Source organism: Malaclemys terrapin, chromosome 3, assembly GCF_027887155.1.
Source record: "Malaclemys terrapin pileata isolate rMalTer1 chromosome 3, rMalTer1.hap1, whole genome shotgun sequence".
NCBI classification, from domain to species: Eukaryota; Metazoa; Chordata; order Testudines; family Emydidae; genus Malaclemys; species Malaclemys terrapin.
The window spans coordinates 63,536,942-63,562,270 of NC_071507.1; the positions used below are offsets into that span (position 1 = coordinate 63,536,942).

At 47.4% G+C, this 25,329-nt stretch overlaps 2 protein-coding genes across 2 annotated transcripts; one reads left to right on the forward strand and one right to left on the reverse strand.

Moving 5' to 3' along the window:
- Positions 1 to 1,167: 1,167 nt before the first annotated feature.
- Positions 1,168 to 15,733, forward strand: LOC128833964 (epoxide hydrolase 1-like). Its single transcript, XM_054022290.1, has 9 exons — positions 1,168 to 1,300; positions 3,260 to 3,470; positions 4,960 to 5,140; positions 5,691 to 5,918; positions 7,649 to 7,778; positions 10,599 to 10,813; positions 11,545 to 11,653; positions 11,985 to 12,110; positions 15,308 to 15,733. The coding sequence occupies exons 1-9, from the start codon at positions 1,272 to 1,274 to the stop codon at positions 15,507 to 15,509; spliced, it is 1,431 nt and encodes a 476-aa protein (XP_053878265.1). The 5' UTR covers positions 1,168 to 1,271; the 3' UTR covers positions 15,510 to 15,733.
- A 3,445-nt stretch (positions 15,734 to 19,178) lies between these two features.
- On the reverse strand, positions 19,179 to 23,776 carry MAD2L1BP (MAD2L1 binding protein). The gene is made up of 3 exons (XM_054022291.1): positions 23,676 to 23,776; positions 23,273 to 23,562; positions 19,179 to 20,552 (listed from the first exon to the last, which is right to left on the reverse strand). The coding sequence occupies exons 1-3, from the start codon at positions 23,704 to 23,706 to the stop codon at positions 20,019 to 20,021; spliced, it is 855 nt and encodes a 284-aa protein (XP_053878266.1). The 5' UTR covers positions 23,707 to 23,776; the 3' UTR covers positions 19,179 to 20,018.
- Between the last annotated feature and the right edge of the window lie 1,553 nt (positions 23,777 to 25,329).

Genomic DNA, 25,329 nt, shown 5'->3' on the forward strand with positions numbered 1-25,329 from the left:
TTTCCTACAGGGCTTCCTCAGTTCCTCACAGACAAAACTTCAATGCTTTAGACCCCTATTTAAAATGCAGTCTCAACCATACCAGGATCATCATTTATTTATCTCCCCTTGCCTCCTTTTTATTAATGGCCCCAAACTGTCTCCCCTTATATCTTAGCTAAAGTCCATCTGATTCTCCTTTGCCAGGAGTAACTCATTCGGCCCTTATCTTTCTCTTTGGAGCCTTAACTATCTATGTTGGTTCCTTTCCAGCATTCCTCATACAGAGGATTTTACCTTGGGATCTTTGAGCCACTTCCTCATCTAACTGCACAGGCCACTTCACTTGTATTTACTGCTAAGAAAGAAATAATAAAGATTTCCCAGTGTAAGGTGTCCCTTAGGCTCTCCTTCATTTCAGAAAGATCACAGTCCGTTGCACTTTAATTAGCATTCTTACAGGATTTCCCAGCTGCCTTCCACGTGGTTGGGTTCTAATTCTTCATTCTGTTGCTCCTCATTCACTTGATTTCTTAATCCAGTCTCTGCTTATGAATCCAAATGCCAGGCTCTGAAAGGCCTAGGGAACCCATTTTCCTCCCACTGCCAGAGGTGCAGGCTGCCCTGAAAATGCAGAGAGACTCTCTCAGCAAATGGGACTTCAGCACCAAGGATCTCAATGATTGTTGTTTTTCTAAAAAACATGCTCTAGTTCAAACATGAATTATTTCAGGGAAAGTCTTTGGCCTGTGTTACACAGGAGGTCAGACTAGATGATCACAATTGTTTCTTCTGGTCTTGAAATCTATTAATTGTTCCATTTCACCTGGAACACTGCATAGACACAGAAAATTTCTTCCTCCATCAATGAAGTGTCAGCATCTCAGGGGTGAAATACAGCAGCCATTCTGCACTAATGGTACTACAAGGCAGTTTAGGACAGGAAGTGAAGGAGAATCCTTTATCCAAATGAGACTGCACTGGAATGTTAGGGAGGCAAAATATGATTCCCTAGGCTAGAATGCAGCTAGAACACCCTGATGCTTAGGACGAGGTCTCACTTTTTTGTCTCATCCAAAACTACAGATGAATTGGAGAGGTGCCCAGGTGACTGGGCCATCTGCAATTCCACACTAAGGCAACAGGTGGCACTAGTAGACTATATATAGGTCATTTGCATCGTCACTGAGAAAACAGAGAAGGCGGTAGCTGCGGTTGGGGCCCGTGAGTTTCTAAGTCCAGCACTAGAGTTGGGCTGAACTGAACTGCAAGTCACAGGCACCTGTACAGACATGTGGCAGCAAATCCTTCAGAGTGTCCGGTGAGTGCAGCAGGTGCAGGAGAGCCCTTTGGGGGCGAGTGCTATGGGGTTGTGCTGTTAGTCATCCAGAATCATGGCAGAGGGGTGAAGTCCAACAGGGCCCTTAGTCCAAGCTCCAGCACTAATCTAATGCTGGGAACGGAACACTACCCAATGTAGCCATTCCATTCGGAAGGGTCACCTGGGAGTGGTTGACTATGCACCCCCTGGACTGAGAAATCTTTGCTAGTGAACTCTGCTTTGGGGCAGTCAAGGGGCTGCTGATCTGAGCCACTTGATGCGGATTAGCAGGGTTAAAGCTGCTCAGCGCTGAATTGGTGCCATAACCTGCCATGATACTCTGTATTTCAGGCCTCCAAGCAGCTAAACCTCTGGGATTTAAGTGCACGGGGATTCGATTACCTGTTGCGTAAACTGCTCAGTGCCCGGAAAGCACCATGAAGGGGGCGGCTTAGGCTTTTTGTTCTCAGGAGCCCTGCTCCCTCTTGGCAGGCAGAACTGATAGGAGCCTCCTGCTCAGCAACTTGACTGGGGTTGTTTCAGAGAATGTTGCCCCATTTCAGCTGCGGGGTCTCCAGTAACTCAGGTTGCCACCCATCTAGGTTTTCCCAGGATCGTCCTTTTTTTGAGGTAGCTGTCCTGGGAAATCTGTCAGGGTGCTCCGGTCACACTGCCAGCTGGCCAGTTTTATTGGCTCAGGATCAGCAGGATCTCCCTTTTTTTTTTGCACCTCAGAGGTGGCAACCCTAGCCCACCAGGAGCTGTTTCTGTTCCAGATCGTGTGGGTGGAGTGGGAGCGGGAGCAAATGCAGCTGTCTCCCCCTTTTTCACTGCCCTGGCTAGGCACAGGGCAGCCCCTCACACTCTTTGTGTCTCCACAAATCTCCTTTCCTGACCCTCCTAACTTCCTCCACAATCCCCCACGCCAGGTCTAGACACATCACTATTCCCACAGCTGGCAGAAGAGCTGGAGCAAGGCTTGGAGGGGGAGACCACATAGCTGAGGGATGATTGAATGGCTTTAAATGATACCTCATATTTGCTGGTGCCTGCCCTGATTACGTGACACTTTCCTAGATAGCCTGAGTTTACAGCACCGTATTGCAATATGATATAGGGCCAGTGTCATGGTGAGAATGGGCCCTAGAGAGTGACAGCCCTGGGGAAGGAATGGGGGCAGCAGATAGAGATGGCCCTTGTCACGCTGTCTGGAGTAGCCGACCTCAGGGCAGACTGTCAAAACCAGGTAGACGCCCCAAACTGGTGGTATGTTCTGTAATTAGATTTCATCAACTGAGTAACCAATTTGAACTCCTAGATCACTATACCAGTCTTACTATGGAGTCATAGACAGTGCCCTTGGGCTCTGCAGTCTATCTTGCCACCCAGGCAAGCTGGACTTAGTGATAAATGGTCAGTCAAAAATCACAAAATATTCAGGGTCTTTCCAGTGCCCAAAGACCGGTCACTTACCCCAGATCAATCTGTACCTTAGATATCTCACCAAAGACAACGCCTGTAGCAAATCCTGTAATAAACTAACTAAAGGTTTATTCACTGGGAAAAAGAAATTGGAGTTATTTACAGGTTAAAGCAAGCAAGCATGTATACACAGATGAGTTTCAGTCTGTGATTCAAAAGGTGTCAGATATAATCTATAATCAGCTGGTGCAGTTCAGTTCAGCTCTTATTGAAATTGTTGTTCTGTTTCTAACCTGATTCCAGGCTCTTAGGCCAACATCTTCAGAGCTGGCCACTCATTCTGGGTGTCCCCAACTTGGGAGGGACACCTAGGGCCTGATCTTTTGAGGTGATGGGAACTCATGGCCCCTGTTGACTTCATAGGAGTTGTGGGTGCTCATCCCCTCCCAAACTCACCATGTATGTATATGGGTCTTGGTGCAGTCTCAGCGTCTTGAAGCTTTTGTTCCTGAATGCAAGCATCTTGTGTCTTCCTAGGTCCTTTAAATATCCCTGGAGGAGTATAATTCTGGCCCCTGCTGCTCTGGGAGCTGGAGGGCTCCTGGTTTGTTGGCTCCTGTCTAGACGGAAGATCAAGACTCTAGAAATGGGAGATGGATGGTGGGGCTCAGGCGAGAGGCCCCCAAGAGAGAAAGAAGATGAGCGGATCCGATCCTTCCAAATTGAAACCTCTGACAGGGAAATTCAGGTATCACTGACTGAGAAATAGGGAACTGGGAGAGGTATCCAGGAAGGGGCAGCTGGTGGAGAGTAGAAAGCAGAGAGGTAGAGTTAGCCAGTCAGAGCCATCTAATTGCTTCAAGGTGATGACCTAGTGACCTTAGCATTGTACTTGAATACTCCAGCACAGCAGTCTGGCACCATGGGACAATGTATTGGCTATCCATCCCTCCACACTTGAGTTCTACTCCAAATAGATCACAAAATAACTGAGTTTTCTGAGCCCCAGTCTAAGGGAAGTTGATCAAAATCTCCACAGAGTCCAAGACCATTTCTGCTGAGAGGCCTACGCCTGAAACAGCAGAAGCTGCTGTTGGTGGAGACTGAGATGCATTGAATGATAGAGCTGTCTGTATGGGTTTAGGAATAGCAAGGGGCTGCAGGTCAGGATTGAGGGCATCAGCTGAGCTGTGTGTGGGGAATCCAGCGCTGGGACAGCGGGGGGCTGCAGGTCGGGGGTGAGGAGCACTGGCAGAACTATTATGGGAAAGTGCAGACTAGGCCTATCACTAAGACTCTAATTTACTAGTAGTGGGCAGGGCAGGTAACTAGGATTGAGCAATGGAGACTTTCACCTTTAGGTCACCAGTTCCACTCCAGTCCCTGTCAGTAGTGATTGAAAGCTGATGTAATTTGATTTGATTGAGGAGCTGCTCATGTTGGGTGGCCAGATCACAAAACCACCCTGCATCTGGCACCAGTTATCTCTGTTGTTTGGTGTTTCTGCTCAGGCTGCAAGGACTGAATAGGCCTTGGAGACTGTCCCTCCAGGGCAGGGATGAGGCACATTTGCTGGGGCAGTACGGGGTTCCATGCCAGATTCATATTATGGATAAAAAGACACCCTCAGCTCCCAGGGCTCATAACCTAGCACCATGGTAAAAAGAGAGGGTGAAACCCAGGTGTTTCACCGAGCAGGATGCTTTAGGCTCTCTAGGAGAATGCTGTTAGACTAGAACCTGGCACTTCCAGGCAGCAGCCTCCTCTACCCACCTTTCCTCCAAGGAGCTCAAAGCCCTTTACAGTTATTAACAGCCTCCCAGCCCCTAATCTGCATTAGGTCAGTAGGATTACCTCACTGTATAGACAGGGAAACTGAGACACAGAAGGGGAAGTGATTTAACCAAGGTGACATAGCAAGTCAGAGGCAGAGCCAGCAGTAGAACCCAGGAGTTCAGTCCCTAGTTCCCGGTTCTAACCTATAACATACAAAACATATTTTCACTATATACCTGATCTAGGAGGCCCTGTGTGGCATGTGGCTGCCTGGACAGTGCCCTTTGGGCCCCAGATAATGATATAGAAAGCAGAGCTGCCTCTTTAAGGCCCTGGGCAGGCAGGAGACTTTATCCTTGGCTCCCCTGTTAGAACATCTCCTCCAGCGGGTAATGGGCACTGAGAGCAGCCCCTGTGAGCCTGGCCTGGGATGGAGCAGTGTGGGAACTCTCCCTCTGCAGGAACTGCACCAGCGCCTGGATCAGGCCCGCTACACACCGCCACTTGAGGGAGTCGCCTTCCAGTATGGTTTCAACTCTACCTACCTGCAGAAAGTTGTTGCCTATTGGAGGAACCAGTTTGACTGGCAGAAGCAGCTGGAAATTGTGAACCAATATCCACATTTCAAAACAACTATTGAAGGTGAGTCTCAGCTGCCCCTGAATGCTCCCTTTGGCTCCTCCAGAAGTCCTGGTGCCTCTTCCTCCACAGAGCACCCACCTATTGCTCCCCTAGCAGCCCTGGTGCTCCTAATAAGTTCCCTCTATTTCCTTTGTCTAGCTGCCCCATTGCCCTGTCCCCTCTCTCATGAATCACCCCTCCATTGCACTGAGATACAGTAAAGCAGGCTGAGGTATCCAAGGCATCCATTGCCTGCTAGGGTCACCACCTCACAGGAATCAGCTTCAGAAGGACAAATTTAGGACTCCTTTCCCAACAGACATAGTTGCTGGGGTCTGGGCCTCTCTCACTGTGGCGTTATTCCTCCTCCGCAAAGGAGCAAACATAAACCCAAAGGGGTACAGGGCGTCCCCCTCCCAGCTCCAGCTGAGCAGCTTCCTCTCTCTGCTGTGGGTCTCTGTGTGGCTCTGCCGTGAACACTGGCTAGGAATTTGCCTCTCTCCTTTAGGGTCTAGGCCAGGAGCTGAGAAGCAACTGAAGCATTAACTTGTTTCTCTTGGGTTTGTGGCAGGGATTGAAGTCCATTTTGTCCATGTGAAGCCCCCTGGCATCCCCAAGGGTCAGGCAGTCAGGCCTTTGTTGATGGTGCATGGCTGGCCTGGCTCCTTCTATGAGTTCTATAAGATCATCCCACTGCTCACTGACCCAGCTGGGCATGGCCTGAATGAGGATGTGGTGTTTGAGGTCATCTGTCCATCCATCCCAGGCTATGGCTTCTCCGAGGCACCTCACCAACAAGGTGAGTGATGGGCAGGAGGGAGTTAATTAGAATCCCAGTGCTTTCTGGAATAGCATCTGGGAGACATCCCTGGAACCATGGGTTAATTTCTGAACATTGGGAGTTGGGTTCTTCACCTGCTCTTTTAATAAAGCAAATCTGGTGACGGATTGATGGCCCTAGAGACTGGTATCCACAGAACAGGTACAGCAGGGGCAAGGTCAGGGCAGACTTCTCTCAACCTGCCTCCCCTGACCTCTAGGGATCACACCTAAATATGAGAGGGCAATTCATGCTCCAGAAACCGGTCAGTCCTTGGTGTCTCTGCTGGGCTGGAGGGGAGGGGGCATTTATGACAATGATTGTGTTGTTGACGTATCCAGTGGGAACTGGACTCAGACTTGCAGCTCAAGTCACACAGTCCACTAAATGCCCTGAAAGTGAAAGGCTTTGTGCCCTAGTCTTGTGAGCCAGGTAATTATTGCTCTGGTAAAAGGCTCCATATCTTATTTTCTACACACACCCCAAGACAGCCAGTCACCCCAACCTTGGGCTGAAGTGGAACTGATGCCCCATAGACAATAGGCTCCATAGTCCATTTACCACTTCCCTGAGACCCCCACGCCAGTCTCCCCAGCCTGGAACCAGTAAGGAACCAGGGTCCTAGAAGTGAAAGACTCTGTATCCTATTCTGTGACCCCCCTGAGCCAGCAAGTCCTCTTCTGCGCCAGCTCTTTCTGATGTATGTAGCACAATAGGTGAACGCCATGCTGTACAATGGGGTGATGTATACCTAACAGATCCCTTCCCCAAAGGAATAGGGGTGCAATAGAACATGGGGCAATGTGAGATGGGTGGTCATTAGAGCCAGGACACTTCATGGATCGGGGGGGGGTTCCAGTGGTGGTTGGAGGAGATAAGGGAGGGCGCTGGGAACCTTAATTGGGAGGCTGTTACAGGCCCATAAGGTGTCCTGAGAGAAGATGCAGGATGAGTGAAGGAGGCAACAGGAACAGAGAATAGGGAGTGGAAGAAGGGGAAATGGAGGGGAGGGAGCTGGAGACGGCAAAGCTTTAAACGGGAAGAGCAGGGATGTGAACTTGATGCTGGAGACTAAGTGGAAGCCAGTGAAGGGATTTGAGGATGGAGGGTGCAGGTATGGGGAGAAAGATTAATTTGGATGATCTGCAAGGTGGAGAAGGCAGAAGTGAAGAGGGAAGGAGAGTCTGTGCCCTATGTTGTATCTGGGAAAGCACCCTGCACCCTTACAGTGCTTCTTAATGATGATCCAAGAGACCTGGCTGTCTACAGTCTGGGACCCGCGCTCTCCATACTAGGATGAAGGCAGCTGGTATCTGCTTCATTCTAGGCTTCTGGTGCTTTCAGTGCTTGTCTTCCCCATGGGACACTGAAATGGTTGCAATGCACTCATTTCTTGGCCTTTTAACCCCAGTGTGCTAACTGCTTTGTGATAATGGGTCAACTCCATCTGCCAGAGAAGAGTTAGTCTTTTGCAGTGATATTGGGAAGGTCCATGGGGCTGAGGTCACAAAGCTCTAGGGGTGGGTGTGGAGTTTAGGAATGTAGAGGTAATTGGAAGCCTTCCAATCGCCACGTCTCCCTTCACTGTGACCCAGAGGACTAGTATTAGGCAATACCCAACAGAACATTGACCTGTGTCCCCGGTGGTATCAATGATTCTTCACTGAGGGAGAACAGGTGTTTAATAATAGGTTTCTCCTTATGCACAGGTTTTGACACGCTGGCTGCTGCTCGGATATTTCACAAGCTGATGCAGAGACTGGGTTTCCAGGAGTTCTATGTACAGGGGGGAGATTGGGGCTCTCGGATCACCGTAAACATGGCCCAGATGCTGCCAAAGTGAGTGGCAAAGGGGGTTAGGAGAGGGATAGTTGTCTGTTCTGGTTCCTATGACACTCCCTGCCCTCCCCCTTGTACTCAGGACACATTGTTGCCAACTCTGGTAGTTTTATCCCCAGTCTTGTGATATTTGGAATCTTGCTCCCCAGCTCCTGAAGTCACGTGGCTACATAAGAATCTCATCATCCATTTAAAAAATAAAATAACATTTCTAGTCCTTGTAGTTGGAGAGAACTGAAAAATATGAACCCTAAATGCTTAAAAATCAAAAGGAAAAGGGAAAGAACCCATAATATACTGATTTTAAAAAAATCTCATGGTTTGTAGGGCCTGGCTCCAGATTTTGGAATGTTTGGGTTTGGCAGTATTCAGAACAGTGATGACCAGAGTGTGAATGCTGATCACGCTCCTCTTTAACACAGAGTTGAGGTGCATGCAGACTGCACATCCCAGCAAGCAGTCAGGCAACTCAGCTGGAGCATTATATTCTATGAGCTATCACCTCTGCAAGCCGCACCCTTGTATTAAGGATTCAGATGCTTGCCATCTTCTCCAACGGATAGGGATTAACATCAGTCCTCGGACTTCTGCCAAGTTATCTGTACAGCTCTTGTTTGAACAGCCCTAGCCCAGAGAATCTTTACCAAAATATAGCTGACGAGCAGTCTCCAGGTGACCAGAAGTCAGGAGGATTCTGAAACTATTTCTCTTGATTTTTCTGCATCGCTGGTAGGCAGTAGTCTGGATTCTAGAGCAAGAAGCAAAGCTACAATCCCGTAAGGGGGTCTAAGCTTTCCTTAGCTAGAGTTGGAACATGGTTCCTGACCTACCATAATACATAATTAGTAGAGAGATCCTAGGATGTAAACTGACCCCAAAACAAGCACCATAACTGGAATCTGTGAAGCTGATTGAGAATTGGTCCCAGTCCCCTTTGCATTTGTAGAGTTGTTTCATCTTGAGTAAAGCACTCTTCTTTCCTCTGATTTGTCCATACTTTTTCCTATGTATGTTGCTGTCACTTGGACTCTCTCCATAGAGTTAGTGTCCTTTTTAAGAAAGAAATAGCATAGATCCACATTTTTTTAAATGGCCATTAATGTTGAGTGTCCCAGTTTTTGGATACCTCAAGTTTGACACCCAAAATTAGTGGCCATTTTTAAAAAATGTTTGCCACAGTGAGGGCCCAAGCTGAATGTAAGGCTACAGCTCTGGCTTCACAGCTAATCTACACAGCCATCCTGATAATACAAATCAGTACAGGCAACAATGCATAGCTGACTCCTGTTGAGTTTATCCTGCACTCTACCCCGCAAATCCAGATCATTCTTGGGGATGCCTTGCCGCTGCCTAGCTCCTCTTTTCCATTCTGGTTTTGTGCATTGGATTATTCCCTCTTACATATACCCCCTTCTTTGCATTCATCTTTATTCATTCCCGTTTCATAGATCTCAGCCCATTTCTCAAGCTTGTTCTATTGCATTCATATTTCAACGTTATCTAAAGTATTTGTGATGGAATGGGTTACCTAGGAAGGTGGTGGAATCTCCTTCCTTAGAGGTTTTTAAAGTCAGGCTTGACAAAGCCCTGGCTGGGATGATTTAGTTGGGGATTGGCCCTGCTTTGAGCAGGGGATTGGACTAGATGACCTCCTGAGGTCCCTTCCAACCTGATATTCTATGATCACTCCCAGCTTTGAGTCAGCTGTGAATGTGAACTGTGCTCTCTCCATTCCATTCTCCAAGGCAGCCTTAAGGCTTAGAATAGGCCCACCCGGTGATCTCTCTTCCAAATCAGAAAGGAGAGGTAATGAGGAGATTCAAATCTGGTTGAGAAACCTTTTGAGAGGTTAAATGGTAGCATGAGATATACGTTCCTTCCCCGCCTAAAATGCAAGTTTAGAACATCTGGGTGGAGGAGAAACATGAGGCTGCTCTTAGAAGAGGAAGTTAAATGTTAGGCTATGTCCACACTACGTACCTTACAGCTGCACAGCTGTGCCACTATAAGGTCTCCCGTGTAGCTGTTCTTTGCCGGCAGGAGAGAGTTCTCTTGCTGGCAAAATAAAACCACACCCCTGATCAACAAAAGTTTTACTGACAAAAGTGCAATGTAGACATAGCCTTAGACAGTGAGCTGTTGTAAAGCACGTGCTCCATGTTAGCTTCATAGGTGAAAGGAGACCAAATCAAGGGAGAAGACACTAAAGGAGTTAGTCATTATGGCCCAGATCCTTAAAAGTATTGAGGCTCGCAACTCCCAGTGATTTCAATGGGAGTCTGGCACCTAAATACTTTTGAGGATCTGGCCCCATGTAGGAGGAGGACTGTGAGGTGCAGCTAGCATCCAGGGCAGGGAGTCTCTGGCAGCTTTAGAGTCATGTGTGGTTCACCACAGGCTTCTCAGAAAATGCACAATGAAGTCCTCATTATCTAGGGTTCAAAATGAGGCTCTGAGGAGAACAACCCAAGCCACAGTGATGGCTGTGCCATGCCAAGTCAAATGGGAGTCTGACTGCTGTAGTTATTCTGTCCTCCCCAACACAGCTGTGCTGGTGCTTGTATCAGCTACGCTATCTCTAGTCTATTTGCTACATGTCTTCACGTAAGGGAATTGTGAATACACGTGCCTGAACAGCTATGTATGGTTAGGAGAAAGACATTCTTCTGGAAGTACCAATGGGCCTAGTGCAGTGTTGCTGTCCTAGCACAGCTTTGTATCTCAGAGGGAACCTGGAGACAAGATCCCTTTTGTTCTCTGTTGTTGTTGTTAATCCATATTGCTGATTCTTATTATATTCCTCAATACTATTGGTTCCAGGTCCGTGAAAGGGCTTCATCTGAATTTAGTCTTCATCACCTTAGGAGGTTTGGGGAGGCTGGTGTCTTTACTGCTGGGGGCTTATGTGCCATGGCTGGTGGGCCTCACCAGGGAAGACGCCCGCCGCATATACCCATACTTGGAGAAGAACGTGTATGAACTTCTGCGGGAGACCGGGTATTTGCACATCCAGGCCACCAAGCCAGACACAGCAGGTAGAGTACAGTCTCCACATGACTGTGGAGTTCGTATAATAGACACATGTGGTCCATGAGATACCTGTCAGATCTGGACAAAGGCCTAGAATGTTTGAGAAGCAATGTGGACTGAGCAAAGGACTAGGAACCAGGAACTCCAGAGTTCTAGTCAAGTTCTAACAATATTACAAATGGCTTTCAGCAAGTCACTGTATCTCCATCTGACTGTTTCCTTAACTGTAAAATACTTCCCTATCCCACCAGATGAACAGATAATATGCTATATAAATGCTGCATTTATTATATTTTGGTTCACAAAGCATGGGTAAGAAAAGGGTAGTGGGTGCACAGCATTCTTACCCTTCCACCTTCATAAACACTGACTAAGGGCACTTAGAACCTGCTGACCTGTTCTATTCACACTGATTTTTTGGGAATGCTATCCCCACTTCCTGCCTCCTTTAAAGTGTAGTTCCTTTGGACACTTTCCCATCGTGCCATTACTGCCACCATCATGACTGTCCTAGTTCTTGGCTTTTCTCTGCATTAAAAAACTAGGGGGTCTGAGAATGACGATCTGGGCTCTGCCAGTACTAAACTGTCCCAAATGGAATAGCACAAAGATGGGTAGTATCCAGAGTCTCTGCTTGATCCCTCTGGGAGACTTTCTGGAAGTCCAGTTTATCCTTCGTGGAGGTAATACAGTGCCATGTGAACCTGAGAGCTCTTCTGTTGCTTTCCTGAATTAGGCAGTGGACTAAACGACTCCCCCATTGGACTTGCTGCATACATTCTGGAGAAGTTCTCTACCTGGACCGATAGATCATTCCGGGACATGGACAATGGAGGTCTGGAGAGGTATGGAACAATGGCATGCCAATGAATGGGTGTGAGGGAGAAATGTAACTAAAGGAAGGCTGCTCACAACAATAGGGAGGTGAGACAATCCACCACTGAGAGTAAATTTAAGTAGAGGGCAAGGGAACATACACAAGGCAATTTGCAGTTTAGAATTGTAATGGACTGACTGCAGCACTACTGCACCAACGCTCAGTGCTCTACAGCTTAGCTTAGGGCCAAGTGATGAGTGGAGAACAGATATGCTGTCCACTCTTCAGGGCATGTACCTGATAATGTGCAGAAAGTAGCCCCTGTGACAGTGATGCTTCTCTGGTTTATCCCTCAATAGGAAATTCTCTATGGATGACCTTTTGACCAATGTGATGATTTATTGGGTAACTTCATCCATTGTGCCATCAATGCGCTTCTACAAGGAGAATCTTTCCAAGAACCCCAACACTGCTCCTGATGCCAGGTAAAGAAGGGGTGGGACGAGATGCAGGTTAGACACCATTGCAGGCATATAGAATAAACTATCTAGGTACTTATATGGCTCCATCATTGTAGTAGCTGAGCTCCTCCCACATATTTCAAAAACAAATCAATCCAGGTTCTTGTATTGGTACTATCACTATAACAAACAGGATGTGTTCTTCCCCCTCCCCCACCCCCCAACCTATAGGAGAAATAGCTTGATTATTTTTGGAATGTAGAGGTGAGTGGTGACGTATAGAATTTCTTGAAGGAACATGAGGTCACAGCCATGGGTTTTGTATGTGATGTGTTCAAAACAGCTCTTCTTAGCTCTTCTGGGAGTGAGTTTAGTCTGAGGCTAGCTCCTGTGAAAGTTCTGCCTCCTACACTCATGAGCTTCTCCCTTTTGGTCAACAGTTTCACTGAATTAGTAAGTAATCACTTTTAGACAGACTACAACTAGGAGCCACAGCGATAAGTAAAGAGGGAACACATGGAAGGAGAATTTAGAAAAGGTATTACAAAGGGAGTGGCCTTCTAGGAGAGGTGGTAGTGTGTTAATGTAGTTAAGCAAAACAGGGCTGACTATCTGGAATTTGGTATGCTGAACAGGTATTAGCTTTGGGTTAGTAAAGAGCTGACTGACTGCCACTGATAAGGCTAAGCAGGAGCACTTTGCTGAGCATGATTCCTCCCTTCCCACCCCAAGACTGGCTACCATTAGTTTCAGGCACTATAGGGAAACTGAGAAAATTGTCCTTTAAAGGGTGGAATTGATTCCTTTAGATTTGTATAGGGGGTCTATGCACAACAGCAACAGGGGCTTTAAAATGCAATCAGTTACTGAGAGGAGATGGATCAATTACATGGGAGGGTGTGGGCTCCTGCCACACACATTTAAGTGTAGTAAGTGTTAAACTGGTCTAGTCTAGAGCACGCAAAGCTGTTCTAGAAGCTGTCTGTGGTTGTTTCTAGTCCAACACTGTGATTTACCTCTTCAGTGGAAGCATTTCAGAGCCTGAATGGCACATACTATCTCTCCAGCCTAAGTAGTAAGCCAGAAGAAGGGAGGCACTCCCAGGAGGCAGCAGTACCTACGGCCATGACTCAATTTGCTGTGCCAGTGCAGGCCCTACCAGCAACTACAGTCAGCAGATTTGGAAAATATCAAAAGATATGTCAAATATTTCAAACATCAGCATCCAACCAATTATTAAACCTATGGTGCCTGGTACTGATGGTCTGGCCATTGAAAAAAGGTATACTACATACAATGTGTGAAACTGTTCAAAGGTTTTAACAAAATACAAGTAAAAATTTTAGAATTACAGAAAATAAAGGAGCATCACATGGTTAAAGAGATTCTATGGTAGCTATGTGTTAACTAGCTAAACCAATTCATTAAGGAATGCTGAACAAGGTAAATTGCCTGCTTTAATCAGTGACAAACAATTAGCTAAATGGTATTGTCCTCAGTGTATAACAAATGTAAGGTTCGATTTATACCATTGAATAGTCAGCTCAATTTGGTTTATGATGTCAAGTTGCCTTAATTAAAGATATGACAGCATACATATAGAAAGGCAAACTCACCATACCAGGGTCACCAGGCCCGTCTGCTCTCACTGGGCCAATCGGATTTATGATCTACAGGGTTTTTTTTTTGTTTGTTTGTTTTTAAAACACGAGGCAAGTTATTTTCATTTGCCACTAGTCCAATTGCAATTGACCACAAGGCAGACATATAATGGTTAGACACTTACATTTCTACTACCCTTCAAATTTCCAGCTACAGAGAATCAAAACAGCTTTAACCTACTTGAGAGCTTAGTTTGGGTTCAAACAAGAGTCTCAGCCACTCATTCCATTTGTCTTTGTGGCTGGGTACAACATGGGGGACTGTTGGACAAAATTGTTAGCCAATAGTATGCATTTCTAAAAAGGATTTATAACTATATTAAAGTGAAGCAAATACCGTGCAGTGGTATGGGCCAGAAGTAGCTACACTCAACTTGTTGATGTCTAACTGAATACTGCAGTGCGGTATATCACTGGAATCCTCAAGTTGAGCCCAACACCTTGGCTGCTGGTGCTGTTGCACATTGCTCCCCCATCCATTCGTCATGATGCCATTACCCTTTGAGAATTCCAGTGGATCATGGAAAATTAATGTCTCCCCATCCACCAGCACCTTAACAAACATTCCTCACCCCTGCTCGCAGTCGTGTAAGCCCTTTTGGACACACGCGTTTAACCTTCGCCACTGCAACTTCAACTCTGATGAAGATTGAAAGACTGAATGGAGTTCTCAAGAAGTCACAAACACCTCATGAAAGACCTGATGCGACGATACCTGGCTTTGATCTCCTGCGAAGTTCATGGGCAACCCTAAACCGCATCCGCACAAACCATGGCAGATGAGGATACTTGCTGCACAAATTGGAAAATTAAAGACTCTTCAGTGTGCAACTGTGGTCACCCAGAACAGACCATGGAACATACAACTCAGTGCCCAATTCACAGATATGAAGCAGCTGTCACAGCGACAGTCTCTGCTACTCTTGGCTTAACCGTCTGAATGTAAAATGATAGTTGGTGCTCTAAATCTATATCAGCCATACGAAGAAGTATTAGTGAGCCATTTTTCCCATTATGCTCTGTACTGAAATATATTAAACTGCAATGTATGAACTCTTGTTCCTGGCACAGGTAGAGATCGTCAAGAACAAGATAACTGTTCTGCTGAGGTTTGTGAGACTAATAGGCAAACTGGTTGAATTGTTGCAACAAACTGCGTACAGAATTCCAGTAACCTTGAACAACCAGTGCAGACTGCATGGGAAAAGAAATATTAGGGTACTCCTGATGCAAACAAATTTGGAGAGTTTTCTGTCACAGTAATATACTAAGGTATATATGCTACTCAGTAGTGAGTATATATTTTTCCAGAACAGATTGCACTGTGGATGGTTTCCTACATCGATGGAGTAGTAATGATTTAACCCCTATCTTTCTGTATTTGTGCTGATTAATCTTGAACTAATGCTCTTTGGTGAATAGATCTGATTGAGCTTGATTATCTGACATTTTATTGATAAGCGAACCAAATGTTTTAAATAACATCTCCCTCCACAAAGAACACGCACTGATTTAAAAAGCTCCTAACGGGATTTTTTGGTTTGTTTGGGTTTTTTTTAGGATTGGAGTGTACGTACCCACTGGCATTGCTGCTTTCCCCCAGGAGCTTGCACATTGCCCACGCTCCTGGGCAAAGAAGTTGTTCAAGAACATAGTTGTCTACTCCTACATGCCACGTGGGGGGCATTTTGCTGCCTTCGAGGAACCAGAACTCCTGGCACAGGATATCAGGCAGTTGGTCAGAAAGGTGGAGCATCTGTGAGCCATGAGCAAGCGGGAGGCAGTATGCACAGATAAATGGGTGCACATTGCTAGACCACCAGCCTGAGGTAATTAATAACTGCATTTCTGATAACACTTTATAAAGCCAAATATCCATTTGCTTGGTAGCTGCAGCTATCAGCCTCAAAAAAATGCCAGATGGTTAAAAATCAATTTCTAGAGCTTTTAATTTAAAAATAACCATTAAATTCCCACTGAAAGGTAGGCGTATTTTGTCCTATTTCATTCTAGGAGCATTTTTGAGGGCAAACTCCTGCTGTATCCTGAGAATGGGTGGCTGCTGTTTAACATGTGACAACATTGCACTGCACTTTGGCTGTTTAAGGATAAAATGTCCCCCTATTTCTGAGCAAGGGCAGCAGCTCCCACAGAAAAGCCCACCCAAGTTGTCTTCATCTCTAGAGTGACTTGACCTGGGTTCAGTAGCTGAAGTGGAAGTGACAGGTGTGAAGGTCTCACTCTTCCAGGCATATGTGACCAAGACCCTCTTCCTGGATGGCTACAGAGCATCATATGGCAAACTGTGCCACAAAGGTCAGCGAGCACAGCATGTTAGAATGCACTGTTCAACCACAAGGTCTGGATAGCTCTGCGCAAGAAGGCAGCTTTCTAACTTCATTTACAGTAATTGTGCCTCATTGTAGATCAATGCATTTGTTGTATGTTACAGCACTGACCACTCAGTCTCTCTACAGCTGTTAGGGCACTCATCCAGGATAGGGGAGACCCAGCTTCAATTTCTTCCTCTGCCTGAAGTGAAGAACAGATTTGAACAAGGACCTCTCAGGAGAGTGCTTTAGCCCTTGGACTACACAATCATTCTCACTCACTGGCCCAGTGTATTTTTAATTATTTACACCCAGTGAACAGCTTCAACAGGAGTGACAGAGAGCCCTACACTAGAACATCCCCTAGACCACTGGTTAGGGCACTCTTGTGGGAAGTGGGATACCCAGTTCAAATCCTACTCCACATCAGGCAGGGGGGGGAGGGGTACTGAACCCAGGGTTTTCACATAGCAGTAGTCCCCAAACTTTTCAGTGTCATACCCCCTTCCCAGAGTTGGGGCTATGGCTGGAGGCAGGAGCAGGGCTGGGCCCATGGCTGGACTGGAGCGGGTCTTCATGGGACTCCCTCCCTGCCCCGTGGGGGTTGACTTGGGCCCTGCTGCACTCCCCGCCCCCCCCCCCCCATGTTCCTTCATGTCCCCCTAGAGAGATGCACCCCACAGTTTGGGGACCTGTGTCAGATAGGATGTGGTAGACCTAAGCACTGGACTAAAGGGAGGCCACTTCTGCCTCCTCTCTAGCCCCTAGCCATTTTTTTTTTTGGGTAGAATCAGGCATGCTCCAAGAACACCTACACAGGCAGGGTCCATAGCTGAGGTAGGTAACAATCAGCAGGAATGAGGCAGCAGTGCACATACCCAGCAGTAGAAACTTAGCTGCCTTGGAGACTCAATGACATTTAGATGCCTCCAGAGTTGGGTAGCAGCTGAGCAGAGATTGAGGATCTCAGTGCAGGAACAATTTGGTTCAGTGGCTCTCAGCACCCCCACTATACAAACTGTAAACCCTCTATAGGAAGGAAATCACTTCAAGCTGGGGGGAGGGGGGTGGGGGCAGCAACACCCCCAGTTCCAGCACCTATGTCTCAGTGGTGCCTAAAATGGTGGATTTAGGCACCACTCCTTTAGTGGATTTGAGCCTAAATGACCTTACCAGTAAGAGTTCATTTAGTTCTCTTTACCTAGATTAAGAGGCATTTGTACAGCCCCAGGCCACACCCCAGAGCCTAGCTGGTTGCATTGCAATAGGATCACCTAACCCTTTAAAACTAGCTCCAGTGCTTTGGATCTGATAGAGCTCCTTTTCATAATGTACTAGATGAAGTCAGGTAGTAGGTTACCCTTTCAAGTCTCAGTACAAGTCATCAAGGAACCAGGAGAGTTTTGCTGCTGAACAAGATCATAGAATTGTAGAACTAGAAGGGATCTTGAGAGGTCATCTAGTCCAAGCCCTGTACTCAAGGCAGGACTAAGTATTATCTCTAGACCATCCCTGACAGGTATTTGTCTAACCTTCTCTTAAGTCTCTAAGGATGGAGATTCCACAACCTCCCTGGGCAATTTATTCCAGTGCTTAACTACCCTGACAGGAAGTTAGTCCTGATGTCCAACCTAAACTGCCCTTGCTGCAATGTAAGCCATTCCTTCTGGTCCTATCCTCAGATTAAAGAGAACAATTTTTTTTTCTCCCTCCTCCTTGTAACAACCTTTTTTGTATTTGAAAAAGGTATGTTCCCTCTCAGTCTTCTCCAGACTAAACAAACCCCTTTTTTTTTTTCAACCTTCCCTCCTAGGTCATGTTTTTTAGACCTTTAATCAGTTTTGGTGCTCTTTTCTGGACTTTTTCCATTTCTTTCCTGAAGTGTAGAGACCTAAACAATGCAGAATAGAGCAGAAGAATTATTTCTCATGTCTTGCTTACAACACTCCTGCTAATACATCCCAGCATACATTTGCAAGTGTTATACTGTTAATTTGTTTTTGTGATCCACTGAGCCCCAGATCCCTTTCTGTAGTACTCCTGCCAAGGCAGTCATTTCCCCTTTTGTACATGTGCAACTGATTGTTCTTTCCTAAGTGGAATACTGTTCTTATTTAATTTCATCCTGTTTACTTCAGACCATTTCTCCAGTCTGTCCAGCTCATTTTAAATTTTAACCCTATCCTCCAGAGCACTTGCCACACCTCCTATCTTGGTATCATCCATGAATTTTATAAATGTACTCTGTCATTATCTAAATCATTGATGAAAACAGTAAACAGAACCAGACCTGATCCTTGCAGCATAACTGTGAACCACTAGTAACTACTCTAAGTTCCAACCAGTTATGCACCCATGTTATAGTAGTTCCAGCGAGGTTGTATTTGCCTAGTTTGAGACACTCATGCAAGACAGTATCAAAAGTCAAGATATACCACATCTACTACTCCCCGCCCCCCCAATCCCCGTTCCCAAGGCTTGTGACTTTGGGAAAGTTATTAGGTTGGTTGATACTATTTGTTCTTGACAAATTCACTCTGTTACTTAGCTTGTAGGTGTCTGCAAACTGACTGCTTAATTATTTGCTCAATTATCTTTCCAGGATTGAAGTTAAGCTGACTGGTCTGTAATTCCCCATGTTGTCCTTATTCCTCTTTATAGATGGGTACTATATTTGTCCTTTGTCAGTCCTCTGGAATCTCACCCATCTTCCAGGACTCCTCCTTATGCTCCTAGGTCACATGCAAGGTATTACCCTTTCTAGGGCACTTTACTGCCCTTACTTCCAGTTTCTCAGTAACTGCACTCAAGTTTGTGCTGTTACCTTAGGTTAGGAATGGAAGTACTCTATCTCCTTTTAGAACAGATTAGGGAGAGGATATTGATACGTATGCTAGTTCGGTAACAGCTTATATAGGGGAAGAACAGCATAAATCAAGTGAAAAACTCCTGTAGCTTTACAAACCCCTACCCTTCTACTGAATTGGGGCAGGGAAGAACAGAAAGGGCTATAAAGTGAAATCCACAAGTTTGAAGAGATTTCTAGTTTAAACTAGGGCATCAGATGCTGTGCAGTTTAAGTGAAGAGCCTCAGCCATTCATAGAAATGAAACATGAATCATTTATATGGTTTCACTGATAACTGGAAAATTTAAAACATTCAGAGCCCTCTCACCCTGGGTGCCAGTGGCATTGTTCAGACATCCATTCTTCCACACGTATAGAAAAAGCAGTGCTGGGCAGAAGACCTCTTTCATGGTTAGACGTCTCCCTCTTTAGAACATCCCTCACACAACATTACATCCCTCAAGTGATTCTTCTTATAGCTATGCAACCCCCCACCTGTCAACTTGTCCTGTGGTGGACAAGACACCACAGGACAACCCTCCGTTTTCATATTATTACCAGGCCGTAAAGGAGGAGATGAGATCCTGAGTGGCTTAGTATGACCTGCTAGATTGCCCTTGTCACCCCCATATTAAGCATAAATACCAATTAATCAAGTCCCAATTCATCCATTAACATTGTACACTACTTTATCAGCAAGTAGAGGAGAACAGCTGTGTGAAGCTCATGATACTCTCAGAAAAGGCTGCTTCAAGTATTGACTGGGTAAGTGGGCATGCTGCACAAACATAAAATTACTCCCACCAACCCTCTAGGGAATTCCTTCTTCCTTACTCAGTTCCCCCAAGAGACCTACATCTGTGGGCAAAACTGTTCTAGTGCTTTCCCCGGGTATGAGGATATTTAAAGCTCTGTTGTATGGACAGTGGAACACACCCCAGCTGCATGCAGGTAGCAGATTCCCTGGATAGAGGATTCAGAGAGGTGTAGCTACAGCTCATAAAACAAACAAAAAAAACACATTCTTTTGTATCAATTAAAGTAGCACCAGAGGATTATTTAAAATGTCTCATTAAAATGCTATAGAGCAAGAGTCATTCATGGAAGCCCTTAACTGTCACTGGTGCTTGGAACCATATGTAGTTGTCCCAGACAGAGGTCGCTCCCTGCTGAGAAGATGAATTTGTACTGCTGTTTCCACCACAGGACAAGGTGACAGTCAGCTTCCTCCCACGTGTTGGCACTTTGTAGTTGAGCTTGGGTCGGAACCAGTCAATGCCACAGTCACGGTGGCCTTGGACCATGACAATGGTTCCCATGACAGGGACAGCCTGTAGCTCACTGAAGACGTCTGCAAGGAAGAGTGAGTGGAAAAGCTTACGAACACAGGATGGTGTTTGCAGGCTCTCCTCAGCATTGCCCACAGAGATGCCCTCCAAGTTGATCTCATAGAGCTCCTTGGGGCTCATGGCATTTCCTCCAACTAGAATAAGGACCCGAGGGACCAATGTCAGGTTGAACATGGCTTCCAAGTGCCGGAACACTCCCTCCAGCTCCATTAGCAACTGCTGGCACTTCCTGCTGCTCACTAGGTCTGGGGGATGTGGCTTCTTAATTGCATCTCCATCCTGCCAAGGAAAAAATTAGTACATTCTGAAATATTAGGCATATGGTGGTGCATTTGACTGCGTTTAGCACCTTGAACAACCAGACCTGACACAGGAAGAACAAAGTTTAAAACTGAAGAGACACATCCTGGTCTCTTGTTAGCAACCAACTTGGAACAATTTCAATACTAGTGTTTCCTGGATTTAAGGTCAGTAGAAATAAAGGTATCAGGATAGATGTAACAGAACTAGAAACTTGTGACCTTTAAGAGCTTGACTGAAATGTGACACAGTGAGCCATGACAACATTCACCCCACTCTGTAGGGGTGTGTCTGGATTTTCTTAGGAGGCTGATCTTCTGCTGTGCTCCAAGGTCTGTAGTTAAGACAATTTTGACCAATACTCCTGTGGGAATTCTGCACACGTTTTCAAATTCTGCAAAATTCTGCATATTTTATTTGTCAAAACAATATAATCACACCAGTTTCAATTATTTTGTCTTTATTTCAAAATACCTGTCCTGTTGGTATGTCTGTAACAATACAAACAAAAAAGATTCAGAAAATGTTTTGACAAATAGATCCCTTACTAGGCATATTAATACAGAACTGAGTAATAATTCATTTAAACTACAATATAGAACCATATTTCCCACACCCCTTAGAAGCAGTGCAAAGGCTGGGGGGAGTTTGGGGTAATGGAGGACCTGAGGGAGAGAGAGAAGTAAATGCTGGGAAGGAGCTGGGATGGGAAATGTGGAGGGTTGTTGGGTGTGGGTGTGAAAAGTATGGAACAGGTTTTTTGGGTGGGGAGGGAACTGTTAGGGAGCTTCCCCCATGCAGACCCTGGCTGACCCCTAGCCTCTCACATTCAGTTAGGCACATCTCCCCCTGTCCCCATGGGTCCTTGCACCCCCTGTCCACATGTCCCTCCACCCCCACTCAGACACCCATTTGTCCCATACCCCTGTAGCCCTGCACCCATCCCCACATGTCTGTGCCCCCACTCAGCCACCCCCATTCCTTCCTGTAGCTCTGCATCTCCTCCCCCATCTGACCCTGCACTTCCACTTCCATTCAGCCTCTGCCCCAGTCTGTCCTCCCCCACTAGTCCTTATGAGCTCGTCTGACCCCTCCCAGCAGCCCCACACTGCCTGTCTCCTGACCTGGCCCTACAGGCACTGGAAAGAAGGCTCTCTTCCCTAGGTGGCTGGGAGAAGCTGCTGTGTTTTATCGTCACAGCAGAACTGCAGCAACTTTTCAGCAGAAGCTTTTTTCTGTGCAAAAAAATTAAAAATATGCATCACTTATTAATTATGCGTGCACACAGTAGCATGGAATTCCCCCAGGAGTAGAACAGCCAGAGAGGTGAAGTAATTTTGTCCTTATCCAATATATTCTCTTTAGTAGTGGTCCCCCAACACAGTGTCTGTGGGCGCCATGGCGCCTGCCAGGGCATCTATGTATGCCCACATACTGGCGGGCGGAGAAGCATCCATCGAAATGCCGCTGAAAAGCGTCAAGAAGCAATGCCTCTTGATGACGCTGCTTCTCGGCAGTGTTTTGGCAGATGCTTTTCTGCCTGCCACAGTCCTCGGTGGCTTGTTGTCTGGCGCCCGCCACACCAACAAGGTTGGGGACCACTGCTCTTTAGGATATTATATCCCCAGGAATCACATTAAATATAATGCAGTGTTTAAGACAAAACCTACAGTACATGAAACCTGAAATACAGAAGGATATCTTGACAGAAGCTACAAATCAAGACAGCTAATAGATTAGACACCCAATTCTTGGAAAAGGCTGACTTGCCTTCGGAGCCAATGCCACCTGATTCAGTGAGAATGACTAAAGACTAGGAGGCTCATCTTCTAAGTTTTCTTGCATACCAAACACTCTCTATATAGGTCTGAGAGAAAGGTTGTCTACATCCTGTATTGCTAGCCTGATGAGTTGTTTTAAAATACATAATCTCTCTACCCCACACAAGTTTATCATTATAACTTATTTCAAATACATGGGGCATAACATCTCTGGCAGACCTCCCCTGTCCCTGAGAAGTCTGGTCTAGCCTAGTTATGCAAAGTTGGGTGGTCAGACACTCTCATATCTCAGCACTCTTTGGTTCCAAGATACCTCTCCAGCCAAGACTCTTTCTGCAACCAGTTGCTGCTCCTGAACCAACCAGAAAGCTTACTACTTCTATATATGCATCCGAAAAAGTGGGCTGTAGTCCACGAAAGCTTATGCTCTAATAAATTTGTTATTCTTTAAGGTGCCACAAGTACTCCTGTTCTTACTTCGATCTGTAGCTGCTCTCTCCTGAGCCAGGGCAGAGCATCCTACCTCTGGAGGGAGCAGCTAGAATTCCTACCTGGCCTTGCAGAACAGGCTGCTCTTCGCGGGACATGCAGGGAACTGCTTCCAGCCCTCCTTGGCCCCAGGTAAAGTCACTATAGTGCAGGGGATGGAAGCAGAGCTCTCAGCAGGAACCCGCAGTGTGTGATTTGCTGCGCAGGCAGCGGAATGAAGCACATCTCCTGGAGGGGGAGGAGGCGGCCAGCAGCCAGCTCGGGATAACAGCGGCTCACACCGCACAGTGCGGAACGCACCCAGCAGCTGAGGGCAGCGCAGACGGGTCGCCAGCCGGGTGGATCTAGGGCTACGCCAAGAGTCGCCCGAGCCGGCTCTCGTTAGCCGACGCTGGCTGGCCCGGAGGCCCCGGGGAGGCCCAGACTCACCTGCGGCTGGCGGGGCAGCGCCCTCCTGCAGAAGTAGGCGAGCTGCTCGTAGGGCAGGGGCAGCTGGTGCCGCTGGTACAGCACGTGCTTGAGGAGCTCGCAGGCGAAGTGGCAGCAGCCCTGCTGGGTCACGGGGCCGGGGAACACCACCGAGACCGAGCGGCAGCCCGGGGCGCGGCCGGCCGGGCCCTGCGGGCAGTGAAACGCCGCCGCGCTGCTGCCGCCCCGTCCCGCGGCGAGCTCCGGGGTCGCAGTCGGGGCCTCCGCGGGCTCGGTCTGGAGCAGGTCGGCTGCGGGGAGAGGGGAGAAGTGACTCAGCACCGGCCGGCACCCGGCTGCGGGGCGCGCGCACGGACTGGGGAGGGGAGCCCGGAACCGGAACCCGCCCCTCGCCTCGCCTCACCTGCCCGCTCCTGGCGGCCCGGCCCCGCCATTTTCTGCCTCGCGCTCGGCCGCCTCCGGAGTCCCGGCCCCGATTTGAATAGCCGCCGCCGCGGGGCATCATGGGAGCCTCACGCCCTTCTGCTTCCGGTCCCTCGCGCCTGACCCCGCCGGAGCCATGTTTCTTTAGGGCACCGTGGCGTCCCGCTCCGCCCCATGCCCTTCCCAAGGGGGCGGGGCTGACAGGTCACCGTGTGTGTGCTCAGCTCTCGGGGGGGGTCTTGTCTCCGTCGCTTCCCCCCCCGGCATAGTGGGGCTGGGCCTCAGGCAGCGATGGACGGGGGAGATCTAGTGCCAGGGATGGGGCTGGTTATGGCGCACTGGGCACAGCACCCAGACACCACAGGGCCGGGGCTCCCCTCCCTGCTGCACCACCCAGGCTCCTGGCCCGCCTGTCGCCCCGAAAGCCCCATAGTTGTGCGCTATCGCTCCTGTCTTACTGGGCCACGCTCAGCCTCCATCGCCCATCTGCCTGCCCCTTCCACAAGCCCTCCTGCCCTGTGCACGCACAGCCTCCCGCTCCGCTCCCTAAAGCCCTCGCGCCCTCTCCTCTGCCAACGCGGTGTTGCCAACTGCTGCAATATTTCGCCAATTTTTAAAGGCCTCGATGACAAAAAATACTGAATCACTACTTCGGGTTACAAATTAATTTCTTGGGGTGAAATGGGGGCAACTTTATGCAGAGTCCCACAGCGCACCAATCCCTGGCTCTTTGCTGCTACCTGGTGGCCTTTTAGGGTGACCAGATGTCCTGATTTTATAGGGACAGTCCAGGTTTTTTTGGTCTTTTTCTTATATAGGCTCCTATGGCCCCCCACCCCCTGTCCCAATTTTTCACATTTGGTGTCTGGTCACCCTATGGCCTTTAAATGAGCAGCCACTGAGGCACACAGGCAGCTGGACCAAATTGACCTCTCTGGTTCGCAGAGGCCACGTGGCACTTGTGCCATTGGGAATAAAAAGAATTCTGCTGGATGGCTGCAGCAAAGCAGGGCTTCTTGTTGACATTGGGATGTATCCAACTAGGTGAGGAGGAAGCCAATGGGGAAACAGGGGCGGCATATGAACTTGGAAACCGCCCACATGAGTGAGAGGTGGCCTCTGCACAATGCTGTCAACCTTTTTTGAAATAGGAAAAATTGGGGCTTTTTGAAGCAAACTCATGTTTGGTGATATTTAGGCTACTTTTTGCATGTGATCAGTGAAAACTGAAACTTTGAGGTTGGCATTCAGCTACAGAGTGGCATTCGCCAGAGAACGCCACTGCCTCTGCACAGTTCAGGTGTGTCATCTGTTGTGAATGACACTGCCACAAAAAATATGTGATATTCAACCAGCGTGATGATAACATTCCAGCCATAACTAATATATTACCAGTATCATCATTACCATAACTAATTATAACAATGCAATTTATACAAAAAGCAATGAAAGGAAGATCAAAAGGTTCTCAGCACATTGAGGAGAAGTGACATTGCCAAGTGCTGGGACAAGAACCCAGGAATCCTGACTACTTAATTTGTGGCTTAACCACATAATCAGCCTTGCATATCTAGTCTGACCATCTTTTTTATAGGAGTCTGTTGTCAGCCAAAAACACCCAGGGGAAAAGCAAG